At 25.5% G+C, this 14,545-nt stretch overlaps 1 protein-coding gene across 1 annotated transcript; it reads left to right on the top strand.

Moving 5' to 3' along the window:
• The first annotated feature begins 8,005 nt into the window (after nt 1-8,005).
• On the top strand, nt 8,006-8,991 carry LOC124940541 (GATA transcription factor 15-like). Its single transcript, XM_047481066.1, has 3 exons — nt 8,006-8,255; nt 8,331-8,474; nt 8,568-8,991. Exons 1-3 carry the CDS (start codon nt 8,238-8,240, stop codon nt 8,817-8,819), a joined length of 414 nt encoding a protein of 137 aa, XP_047337022.1. The 5' UTR covers nt 8,006-8,237; the 3' UTR covers nt 8,820-8,991.
• The last annotated feature ends 5,554 nt before the right edge of the window (nt 8,992-14,545 follow it).

The following is a 14,545-nucleotide window of genomic DNA, read 5'->3' as shown; positions in this document are numbered from 1 at the left end:
AAGTGGCTGAAATTAATATTGTTGTTTGTCGAAAATGAGTTGATAAAGTTCGATATAGAGAAGATGGTTTGGAAGAATATGTTTCCTAACGAAAGTGAGTTGGTAAATGAGTGAGAATAAAATTATTGGTTAAGCGAAGTGAGTTGATAAAAACTCGATAAAAAAAGATCGTTGGCTAATAAGGAATATATTGCTTGATTGACGAAAATGAGTCGGTAAATAGGCGATGATGAAATTGTTATTTTGTTTTTAATCGTACAAATGTACGAAAATCTTGCTTGTTCTAGATAGTGTTAAAGAATATTTTCTAATCAAAAAATTTAAAACTCTCGTGAAATTGTAATTAGTTTAAAATTTATGTAGGTTTCCTTAGGTGGATTAGTTTTAGTTCATATGAGGTTAGAAAAACTTTTTACATGTCCAGAAGTTGAATTGGGTCAAGAAATTTTGAATCTCGTTTTTTCCAGCAAAGCTTTGAACATTTCGTTGAGGCTCCGACCATGCCTATGGACATTGAATGACAACTTAAGAGTATGATAGTCATGTTCCAAATGGGGAGATGAAGTTGCATATGTAATTATTTCATGATTAAGGCCTCCTAAGGCAAAACCAAAACCCAAAACTTAAACTTGCAGTTTTGGTTCTTCCAAAGGTTGAAGCGAAAGTAGCTCGGCCAAAACTCTGCCTCATTCCCATAAGTCCCTCATGTGTCGCGACCATTCAACCTACGTGTCTCGTCCCGCGTTTAGGGGTGAGTATAATTTGGGTTTACCCAAACTCAAACCCAAAATATTAATTTGGGTTGGGTTGAGTATGGGTTAGGTTAGGGTTACCTAAATTATATAAATTTAATTTAATTCTCTATTATTAATTCAATATAAACTAATCAGCTTTTAACTGTAAGTCGAACACGTTTTTGACATATTTAACACATTTTTCACGCGTTTAACATGTTTTTAACATTTTTAACACGTTTTCACTCTCACAACACGTTTTTCACACGTTTAACACGTTTTCATATTTTTAACACGTTTTCACACTAATAACATATTTTTCATATTTTTGTCACGTTTAACACGTTTTTGACATATTTAATACATTTAACATGTTTTTGACAAGTTTAACACGTTTTTGACATATTTAACACGTTAACACAGTTTTCACGTTTAACACGATATTTTAACACGTTTAACATGTTTTTGATATGTTTAACACGTTTTTCACACGTTTAACAAGTTTTTCACATTTTTGGCATGTTTAACATGTTTTTGACATATCTGACAAGTTTTTCACACATTAACACGTTTTTCACATTTTGACACGTTTGACATGTTTTTGACATGTTGAACACGTTTAACACGTTTTTGGCTCATTTAACACATTTTTAGCACATTTAACACGTTTTAGTACGTTTAACTAGGGCTGCAAATGAGTCAAGCCGCTCGTGAACCGCTCGCAAGCTGCTCGGTCAAAGCTCGACTTGAGCTTGACTTTGACTGAGTTCGAATCGAACTCAAGCCGACTCGTTTATTATTCGAGTCGAACTCGAGCCCATATAAAGCTAGCTCGATGGCTTGTCGAGCATTTTCGAGCCTCAAAATAATTAAATATTTTTTATTTATTTAATATTAAAATTTTACACAATATTTTTTTTATTTCCCTCTCTCTTCAAAACCCAATATGAAGGCCCATAATCCTTAAAGTAAAACCCTAATTTCTAATATATAATTCATTCATCATATTTTACCGTCACTCTTCATCTCTTCTTCTTCATCAATATTCTACTGTCACTCTTCTTCTTCATCAGTTACTCTTCATCTTCTTCATCACTCTCATCTCTTCTTCTTCATCAGTTACTCTTCTTCTTCAAGTTACACATATTCTTCATCAGTTACTCTTCTTCTTCAATAACTCTTATCTCTTCTTCTTTAATTATTCTTCTTCTTATTTTTTAGTTATTATTCTTCATCAGTTACTCTTATCTTTTCTTCTTTAGTTTTTATATATTTCTTATTCAGTTTTCATAATTTTTTTTACTCTTCTTTTTTTTCTTCTTTCTTTAATCTTCACATCTCATTAATTTACAAAATCATATTGGTAATTAAATTTGTTTTAACTTATTTTATAGTTATTGTTTTTGCTTTTAGAAAATTTCTCATGTATTAGGAGAAACTTATGTTTATATAGATAGAGTTGAATAAATATAAAAAACACTGATTTTCAATTAATTGAGGATAGAAAAAAAAATCTACAAACAATATTAGGGATTTATGATAAAAAAAAAATATTAATATATTATATATATAATAAAAGTATATTATAAATAATATTGAAAGAGATAAATAAAGATTAATATATTATATATAATAAAAATAAATATTAGAGATATAATAACTAATATGTTATATATAATATTAAAAAGATAAAATAAATATATTGATATATATATATATATAATAAAAGTAAATACTAAGGAGGATGTAATAATGAATATATTGTAGAGGAGTGATAGAGATAGAGAATTTGGTAAGGAAATTTGGTGAGGGAATGACTGGCATCACCTTCATTGGTTGGAAAATGTAAGAGTGAGAGGAAAGAGAGAAATTATTTGATTTTTTCAGCAAATAAGATTATGCCAAGTCATTCTCTCACCAAATTTCCTCACCAAATTCTCTCAATTAATCATTTCTCTATATTATTGTATATAATATTGAAAAAGATAAAAAAACGTTAATATATTATATATAATAAAATTATATAATATATATAATATAAAAAAAATTAATCTATTATATATAATTCAATTTTGGTTCAAGCTATCGAGTCGAGTCGAGCTTTTGGGTAATATAGTCGAGTCGAACTCGAGCTCAAATTTATAAGCTCATTCGAGCTCGAGCTCGAGTTCGAGTCGAGCTAATAAATACTTAATCGAGTTAAGTTCGAGCTCCAACAAGCTTGAGCTCGGCTCGGCTCATTTGCAGACCTACATTTAACATGTTTTTCACGTTTTTGGCACGTTTTTCACATTTTGGGCACGTTTAACATATTTTTGACATGTTTAACATGTTTTTTACACGTTAACACATTTTGACAAGTTTTAACACGTTTTTGACATGTTTAATACGTTATTGGTACATTTAACATGTTTTTACGTTTTGGCACGTTAAACATGTGAAAAATGTATTAAATGTGTCAAAATGTGAGAAATGTGTTAAACGTGTCAAATGTGGAAAACGTGGATAATGTGTTAAATGTGTCAAAACGTGTTAAACGTGCCAAAAACGTGAAAAACATGTTAAACATGTTAAAAACGTATTAAATGTGTTAAAAATATGAAAAACATGAAAAATATGTTAAACGTGTCAAAACTGTTAAATGTGCCAAAAACCTGAAAAATTTGTTAAATGTATCATAATCATGAAAAACGTGTTAAACATGTTAAAAACGTGTTAAACCTGCCAAAAACATCAAAAATGTGTTAAACGTGTTAAACGTGTCAAAAACGTATTAAATGTGTCAAAAAATAAAAAACGTGTTAAACATGTTAAAAACGTGCCAAAACGTGAAAAATGTGTTAAATATATCAAAAATATGTTAAACGGATAAAAATGTGTTAAATGTGTCAAATACATGTTACATGAAAAAGTTTTAAAAAAATGGGTTACCCAACCCATATTAGTAAATAATATATGGGTTGGGTAAATTTAATTTGGGTTGAATATGGGTTGAGTAAGACGGGTTGGGTTTACCCGTTTGCTCACCCTATCCGCGTTGATCAGAGGCCAAACCGCCTTTACCTTGGTCTAGACCGCTCCCTCATAGGCTTAACGAACCGACAATCCACTTCACGCCCGATCAAAGGCCCTCTTAGGCTTGTTTGTTTGGTTTTTTAAATGGTTTAGATATTTTAAAAGTCTCAAACTATTTTAAATAATATATATATATATATAAAATGTCTTTAAATATTTTTATAATTGTAACACTCGGAAATTTCCTTTCTCGAAAAGCTAGTTTGAATTGTCTCAATTTGTGCGTTGAAAATCTTTTATTTAAAATATTTATACAAATATGTATTTTGATGTTTCAAAATTAATTAATTTTCTTTATTAATTACCCATAATTATTATGATTTAAAAGATTATTTTTTTTGATTATAAGGTAGTCAATGGATTTAAATTTTAAAATCAATAAAATATTTGTATATATATAAATAATTTATGAAAGATTCTATTGAGTTCGATGTTTGGTCTCACTTAGTAAATGACTTTCGCATTATATCATTTATACACGTTAAATAACGATTTCTATTCCATAAAATTTTAACTATTTCTTTTGAAATTTTTTGTTTTATTACATTTTATTTAATCACTTATTTTTTCATTATCTAAACATGTATCAATTTTTCTTACATTTAAAATTATAAAATAATATTTAAAAGTTAGTACATGTGATTGACGTAGAGAATTATAGAGTAAAGTACCTAAAAAATATATGTTTAGAATGTTATAATTTAAAAATAAATTCAAACATGCCTTTGTTAAAATATTTTTTTATGAAAATATTTTTAAAAGATTTTATTATTGTTTTATAATTTTTTGAATTTTTTAAAAATATTTTAAAGTTTCTAATTGATAAAAAATAATTATAATCAAAAGTTTCAGGTCGCGAAACAGGCCAAACGAGCAGATTTGGGCTTGATTCGGCCCGAAATCAACGGGCTTGGGTGCTTAGTCAATGTGGGAGTTAAATTCTTGGTCAATTGCGAGAATTCTTGGTCGCTCGTGGGATTCCTTGATCGGGTGTATGTTTCCTCAATCGGACACAGGATTCTTGGTTCGCCCTCAAGAACACCGTGCATGTTTTAAGATTTTTTCACAATCTTACATTCGTTGATCTAATGGTTTGGGGATCTTCATATCTTCATGCAGAACATATGTATAATTATATTTTTTTTTAAAATAATTAATATCAATTAAAAAATATTATTTTCTTTTATTATAAAAGTAAATTTTCGTACTATTTTAAAATACATCTTTGATATATTTAAACAACAGTGATTATATTTTGAGAATTTTAAAATAGTATTGTAGACCCATATTATATGTACGGATTGACATGGATATGTCTGTTCAATTATTAAAACAAAAACATCCTAAAATGAGTGAATTATTCATCTGTAAAGTCAAAATATACATTGATGAGGTGTATATCCAACCTTTTTAAAGGTCAATATTTTATTGCATCATTATTGTAACTATAATTATTTTAAAATTTGATAAAGTAAAAAAAAAAAAAATTAAAACTGAACAAAAATATATTTTAAAATCATGTACATACTACCAAATATAATTTGAACTTATTTGGTTGAGTTATTTAAATAATTTAATTCGATCAAACATTTAAATAATTTAGCTGGACCAAATGTTATTTTAATTCTCTTCTTAACTATTAAAATATTACTCAATTTAAATTATTATTTTTTATTTTATCATTATATATATTAATAGTTAAGTCTTCGCAATCATTATCAATTAATATTTTTTTAAATAACTCAATAACTTCTTTTGTTTGAGACCAAACTAAGAAGATTAGATAAAAATATAAACAAAATAAATTAATAAAATTCTTAATAATATGTATTTTATGTTTGAAATTCTTAATAAATCACGAATAATATATTAAAATAAAAATAGAACACTTTTATTCCGTATTTTATTTACTTAGATAAAATAACTCATCTTCTCACATATCTCATCACATATTTTTTCTCAATGAACTTCTCATCTCGTGTTTGGTCAAACAAATATTTAATTCATATTTTTTAACATTTAGCATTGTGATCTAACACTTTGGTCAATCAAATATTTGATTTATATTTTTTAACATTTAACATCGTTAACCTCACTTTGGTCAATTAAATATTTGATTCATAATTTTTAACCACTTTCAATTGTTACCGGCTTATTATCCATCGACAAACCACATCTCAATCACACTTGGTTAAAAGTTGTACTTGTTTTTGTTAAGTTACAAGTTTAAAACATACGTATAATATTTTTTATTTTATTTTTAACCGTTTTAAGTTTATGGACGGGTCAACCCATAATCCGATCAAATTATCCATTTTTTCTCACATATATATCCAAAACAATCATAACTCGACCCGGCAATCAGACAATTTGAAATTAAGCATCATTTTTAATATATATATATTAATAGATATCATTTCACTCACATCTTTTATAACATATTAGTTAATTTATTAATAAAAATACTAAAATATCATTAATTTTATTTTATTGTATATTAATATTTTTATCAAAAATATATTACCTCTTCGAACTCATTACCAATAATTTTTTTATCTATTCAGGTTATTTAAAAAACATTAATATAATCAAGCCCAAGTTATTTAAAAAATTCCAATCCAAACAAGCTTTTAAAAAAAAGAATTTAGGTAAGTTTAATTTTATTTGTTATAGCTTATTCAATTTATTTGCATGTAAGCAGATCCAGAATATTAAATTAGGGTAAACTTTCAAAAAAAATTTAATGTGGGCTTAAAATAATAAAAAAAAAATTGAAAAAAATAAGTATATAAATTTAAAATTTTACTATTTTTTTAATAATTAGATAAAAAAAACAATGAATTATATTAAATTTTTTTAAGATATTAAGAGTAATGTCATATTTTTATCGTATAAAACATAAAAATTATTTTTTTCGGGGTGGGTTTCAGCTACCCGAGCCTCTACATTAGATTTGTCCTTGCATGTAAGGACAATAGAATTTAAGTCATTGTAATTACTAAAGTTAGTATGTTTTTGATTTAGTTTATACGTTCAATTTATTTTTTTTATTTTTAATATATTTTAATAATTAATATTATATATCTTATTAACTTAAGACTTTTTGATTTTAATTGTTTAAATAATTCAATTCAAAAAAATATATCATCAAATCGTCTCTCATTTCTCACCATCATTTAATTAGTTAAGAAAAATATATAAATATAATTATTAATTTATATTATTAATATTATTAAAATAGTGTACATTTTTTATTTTATTATAATTATTTATTTATATTATTAAAATGGATTCATTATATTTTTTTAAAATATAATTATTAGTTTATATTAATATTAATATTATTAAAGTGGGATTTAATATATCTTATTTTTAAATATATTTATTTGTGTTGTTATTATTTTCTTAGTGGAGTTAAATCTAGCCCAATTTTTAAAGTTTTTATAATTTATGTTATTATTATCAAAGTTGGATTCACTGTATCCTAACATTTTTGTTATGATTAAAGTTGTGTATATATTTAATAAATATACAAATATAGTAAAGTTAATTATATCTCATTTAAAATTTATATTATTTATTTATTTAACAATATTTAATTTACCATACAAAATGTATTATTAAAAAAATATATAATATTATAACAAGGTTGTAAAATTTAACAACGATGTTTTATTTTCATTTTTATTTTGTTTGTTAATAATTTTTTATTATATGTTATCGAAACAAATTATAATTAATATTTTTTAAATAATAAATAAAAATAAAATAAAATGTAAGAAATAAAGAAATATATATATTTAAAAATACTCCTCAATAGAAGATTAGAAAGAAATTAAAAAAAATATAGTGATAATAAAAAATAAAATAAATGAGATAATGAATAAATAATAAATAATAAATAAAATTAAACTATAAAAGAGATATAGAGAAAATTATTTATTTATATTAAATTATTATGCAAAATTATTATTACACAGAGTTAAACACTGAACATAAAAGCCAAATCAAACGGTCAATTTATATTGTCGAAATTACTTAAAAACCCATGATCGTTTGATGATGATAATGACATTTATTACTGCAAGAGGATCGATACAGAAAACAAAAGTTTTGGCGGGGATAGCTGTTGAGATGAAAAAGTTATTAAAATAAGAGGGTATTTTAGTCAATAAACATATATCCAGCCGCTAGGGTTTTATTCCAACCCCTTTATAAAGCAAAGCCGTACTCCTTTCTTCTTCTTCAGATCCTCGTCCGTCCATCACGGTTGTTTTCTCTGTCGGTTTATCTCTCTCCTATTCCTTCACCGCCACCACTCACTCTTCTGCTTCTTTGATCACCTCTGTTTCTCTCTATTAGCCATTGATCGAACCTCGATTTGCCGATCGCTTGAGATTAAATAAGCTTCGACCATCAATCATACCGATGGACAAGTTCGATGTGGTAACTTTCTTAATCCCTGTCTATTTACATATCATTTTAGATACATGATCTTGATTTATGTTCTGTGTAATATAGGGATCGGATTCGGCTGAAGACATGATAACAATCGTCAATCCAGATGTTGTTTCTTCCGACGAAAGCAGTAGTCATGTTAAAATCTGTACAGACTGCGGTACAACTAGGACGCCTCTCTGGAGAGGCGGTCCGTCCGGTCCCAAGGTTCGATGACCAAATCAGACTCTGTTTATTTCTTTATTTATCTAATGGGTTTGATTTGATTTGATTTATAATATTGTTTGGATGAATTTTCAGTCATTATGTAATGCTTGTGGTATAAGGACTAGAAAGAAGAAAATACTTCTTCTAGGTTTGAACAAGAACTCGATCGATCGAAAGGCGTCGGCGACGGCGGCGGTGAAGAATCGGGGTAGGAAAAGTTGTGGCGGCGAATCTTCTGGAAGAGATAGATTATCAACGGTGAAGAAGGTGCGAGTGAAGAAGATGGGAGAAGTAGAACAAGCGGCAGTATTATTGATGGCCTTATCAGGCTCTTTTTTTGTTTAGTTTTTAAATTTAATTAAATTAAATAAACTATATGTTGTTAGTTTAGTCTTTAGTGGTGTCTGTTTGTGCGTGTGAGACAGACAAAGAAAAGAGATAGAAGCGAAGAATTCGCCTAATGTTTGTTTGTGGTTTTGTTTTATTTTTAATCAAAGTTGTCATTCTTTTTTCTTAACCATATTTATTCATATGTAATAACCCTATGTCCTGTGTAGAGATGGGTCGGAATGATATGTGTCCTATAACGGTGTTCGATCCGAAACTGAACGGTAAAAAATCGCCGAAGTAAAATGGGATCGGACCGAGAATAGTAAGTGCAACTCCGCCCTCGTTGCTATCTCTAAACCTACTTGTTCACCAAGTTTGGTTTTAATTATTTTTTAATATTGCAATAAAATAAATTATTAAGATTTGTTAGTCTTTTATTTAAGGTAATGAATAAAGCTAATCAACTAATTATATAGATAAAAGTACTTTTGTTGTTCAGACAATAGTATATTATTGGTCATTAAAATAAAAGGAAAAAGAAAACTAATTATCAGGAGATGATTGGGATTCTTTTAGGGCTTTTTACATCTTTCATTGTCTCATGCCTTATTGGAGTTGGTGGTCAAGCTTGTCTAAGCAGAATATTTAACTTTCTCTTTTTCTTTTTCTCTTGTCAACTCTACTAAATAGTCAAATACAAAATGTTTAATTATAATAAAACAATATTGTTTATATTTTAATTTAATCATCACTTTATAAACCAATAAACTTATATTTAAACTTGAATATCTAACAAACAAACAAAACATTCTCAAGGGGAATCATAATGATTTTTGTTTCACAATAAGTTTTTGTCAATTTTAAATACAACCAAATTAGAAGTAAAAAAACAACATAAAACAAATCTAGATGAAATGTTGATGTGATCAGATGCACTTATTATTAATTATATATCTGATATATAATTATTAATTTATTCTTAAAGACCATGATGTTATGTCGCTAAAGTGTATTTTCCAGTCATCTCCTGGCAATCCATCAATGCCCTAATCCTATGAACTGTATTATTATTATTAATATATATTATTCGTAACACTAAATTTATGGATTGGAATATGTGAGAATATATGTCATATAGCAAAGTATTTGGTTCAGTTCAAAAAGATACTTAAAAGGGTCATTGACTCATATTATATGCATATTAGTCTTATAATTATTCAAATGTTTTTTTTAAATGTGAATATCACATCTAAGCTCTAGGGTGCTTGACTTATTTAAGTTTGTGTAATATTTTTTTTAAATACCACATCAACAAAATATTAACAAACAACAAAAAACAAAAATATATACATTAGAAAGTTAGGGAAAATATTGAATTTAAATAATTTAATATACACAAAGTATTTTGGAAATAAGAGGAAACAAATGATAATAATAAAATAAGACAATATATTAATAAGTGAATTTTAGGTTTACTATTGTGTTATTATTTTTATTTTGTTTTTGTAAGCATTAGAGAAATAATATATATATATATATATATATATATATATATATATATATATATATATATATATATATATATATATATATATATATATATAAAAGTTAAAGACTTAAATGAGTGGAAAAGTTCGTACACGGAGTAGAGCTAAGGGTGTTCATCGGTTCGTTCGGTAAAAATATATAAAAGTTAAAGACTTAAAATTAGTCGAAAACCCTGTGCACAGAGTAAGGCTGTAGAGCCAAGGCAAGCCCACCCAGGCCGAGGCGCTAAAGGCCCAATCATGCCAAATAAATCTGATTTTGCTTCTGTAAATGTGAATAAATATTATTATCCTTTAAAATATTATTTTGCTAAATAATTATTATACTTAGACATAGTATAAGTTTGATATTTTAAACTAGTTAGAATTCGATAAAATACACGGATTAGAATAAGTGTAAAATGTTTTTAAAAAATTGGCAAAAATATTAAAATTATAGATCGTTTTAACGTGCACGTGAGACATAACGTCGAAATATTTTTTAATGTGTAATCAAGCACCTAACTTATGAATGACAATGGGTATCCGTATACCCGATACCCGTGGGTACCTGATAATCGGGGTCGGGGATGAGAATGGTAAAATGTTACTTAATCGATGTCGCCAATGGAGAGTATGTCAAACCCAAACTCGATATCAATTTTATTAATATTAAAATATAAATTCGTATTTTTTTATTTTAATGAGGTAACTTTTCAAATTTTATACATTATAATAAATATATTATTTAATATACTTACCCACGCAATCGCACGGCAACAAGAATATTTAAAATCTCATTCCTATTCATCTTCACATTTTTAATAACAAGATGTTATTTCTCTACTCTCATCTTTCATCTTCAATTATATTTTCTCATTCTTCCTCTTCAACATTTTTTTCTCTTATTTTTTAACATTATTCTTTCTAGTTATTTTTCCATTATAATAACAACAATGTTGTTTTATATATTCTTCGACCAGTGCAACATCATAAAAATAAGATCATAAAAATAAGAAAGTAATGTTTTTATTTTTTTATATCATTAGTTGTAGAGTTATATTTTTTATTTTCTAACATTTGAATTCTTATAAATATTTAATTGAGTAATGGGATACCCGTTTGGGATTGGGTACCCGACGAATCGGAGATGAGAATACAGATAAAGATACCCGTAGGATTCGGGGTCGGATAGTTAAATAAAAATTAGGTTTAGGGATAATACTTCACTACCCGGCGGGTATGGTACCCGTTGCCACTTATCATCCCTAACCTAACTTCTAAGGAATTTCTCTAATTAAGTCACAAACTGATTTTTAACCAATTATATAGTTTGATTTTTTTCAAACTTTTTTAAATGATATTTATATCTTATATTTATTTCTAGAATCGAAAACTACGCATTTTTCATGGTGTACGTTTTAAACGCGTACAAAAAATAATTGTTATCATAACAATAAAAAAAAGAGGATGCGTCGAGAGATAATTTAGACCTTGTTTGGTTTAGGTTATTTTAACAACTCAAACAAAATAAAACATTATTTCGCTAATTTTTATCTATTATATTATTTAATTTATTTACTAAAATACTAAATTAAAGATGAATGATAAACTCAGCGAAGGGACAACGAAAACAAGAGCACGGATTCGACATGACCTGCCACATTGTCCTATGTCAGAAATTGAAAAAATAAAGAAAGGAAAAACTGACATTTTAGACCTCGAACGTATAGGGACATAAAATTAGACTTTTTGAAACATTTTTTATTTTTCTCTATCCTACCCACATGACATATCACGTCGGATTCCTTGACTTACTTTTGCTACACATTCGATGAGTTTATCATTTTTCATACTAAAATACCTTCTATTTTAAATTATAATTTTGTATTTATTTATATGTATATTAATATATTTTTTTAATTTTTTTTATCAAAAATAATCATTATCTCTTTAAAATTATCCATCATCCTTTTATTCCTTTATAGTATTCAAATAACTAATACCCAACACCGAACCAGCTCTCTTGATTAAATTTTAATCACAAAGTGTAATTTAAACTTTCAAGACACTTGAAAATAATATTTATTGTTTATTTATTTAACAACATACTTATAAAGTTTCTAAATTCTAAACATTATTGATTAGTAAGCCTCCATATTTATAACTAGATTTCGGGTTTGAACAAACAAAAATATTTAATAATTTTATTTTTTAATATTTGATTTTGATAAAATAATATTTATTTTGAAATATATATCTTAATTATATGTATATATTAAGAGCATCTCCAGGTCATTGGTTTTTTTCATTTTTTGCATTGGAGATAAAAGCAAAAAGAGGGCAATGCCCTCTATGCAGGTCATGCCCTCTTCTGACTTTTTCATAATTATATAATATAATATATTATATACTATAGGAATATTAGTTATATATTTAATTAATATAATTAATATTCTATAGGAATATTAATTATATATTAAATTATAATAATATTAATTATATATTTAATTATAAAAATATTATAATATATTTTAAATTATAAAAATATTTTATATTTTATTATAATATAGAAATATTAATTATATATTCTTAAATTTTCCTATAATATTATATAGGAATATATGTTATATATTCTCAAATTTATTCTTGTAATTGTAAATTAATATATTTTTCTATTAATTATATTAACATGTTTTATATAGTTATAAATTATATACGTTATAAAATATTTTCTATTAATTATATTAATATGTTTTAAGGGTAAAATTTTCAAATTCTCCTATAATATATATAATACAGGAATATTATTTATATATTTAATTAATAAATATATATTTTAAATAAATTAATATATTTTTTATTAATTATATTAACACGATCTCAAATTTTCCTATAATATAGGAATATTAGTTATAATATTCCTATATTATAAATTAGTTATTTATTTAAAATAGTATAAATAAAATTTATTATTTAGATAAGAGGGCGGGCGGAAGCATTGGAGTGTTTTGGCCAAGTACAATGTGTGTCCGCTTTCTGCTGATGTGGAATATTGATTTCACAAAATAAAAGGGCAGAGGGCTTGTGCGCTGCTGATGCTCTAACAAACTCAATTCTACTCCTATTTTTAGGTGTTTCAAACATACCATTTATATATTTTGGGTCCAATGATAATAATGTATTGTTTTGATGCGGTGGGCTTTTGCTCCAACTACTGAATAGAAGCATCTTTTTAATGGACATCTTTTGGGCTAAAAGTTCAAATGGACTTGAATCATTATCAAATATCCAAGAAGTTTATAAGGAATAAGATATGTAATATTTCATATAGTTTATATTGAATAATAATTTAAATTTTAGTAAAAAAAACATATACTAAAATTTTAATATTATCGTAATAGAATAAATATTTGTTATTTATTGGTGAAGGCTAACACTAATTTGCATAAATAGCTTTAGACATATGATTAATCGACATTATATGCCTAACTTTCATTCTTCATTAACAAGTTATTTATAAAGGTATAATTAGTGGTGATTTTAATAAAGTTATAATTTTTATATTTAAAAGATATTAGTATATAATAATCAAAAATAATTTAAAATAAAATATATTTTAATATTTTTTGTTCTCTATTCGAAGTCATTAATAGATAAAATAAATTAATAAATATTTAGATTATTTAAATCATTTCAACCGAATAAAGCCTAGTATTATTTCATCTAAATTTATAAAACATACTTTATTTCAAATAATAAAACGATTTTGCATACTATACTGTCCAAATAAAATTAATGTAAAATTAAATAAGTTATTTCATAATTCTTTAAAACATATTTATAGTATATAAAAGCATCCATCTAGAAGGAGGGTATATAAGCGTTCATCCACAACTACTCTTAGAGTCAACTATATGGGCTGTATGAGTTCTTAATTCAGACCATCCAACTTCAAATTAATTTTTTTTTTTTAACTAATATTGTTTTATAACTTAATTTCATTTATATATTATGGACGGGATTTATGTATGAGTTCGGGTGGGCTGACATTTATAAAAATATATATATATATATATATATATATTTTTTAGGGTAAAAATGTGACATCACTTAATAATTTTTTTTAAATTTTTTTAATAAAATTCATTTATCTAATTATTAATAACTTTTAATTTATTAAGAAACACTTTTATAACTTTTAACTATCTTGAT

Source organism: Impatiens glandulifera, chromosome 5, assembly GCF_907164915.1.
Source record: "Impatiens glandulifera chromosome 5, dImpGla2.1, whole genome shotgun sequence".
Classification (NCBI taxonomy): domain Eukaryota; kingdom Viridiplantae; phylum Streptophyta; class Magnoliopsida; order Ericales; family Balsaminaceae; genus Impatiens; species Impatiens glandulifera.
Note: the sequence above shows the minus strand (reverse complement) of the source record. Positions and strands in the feature narration are given on the sequence as shown.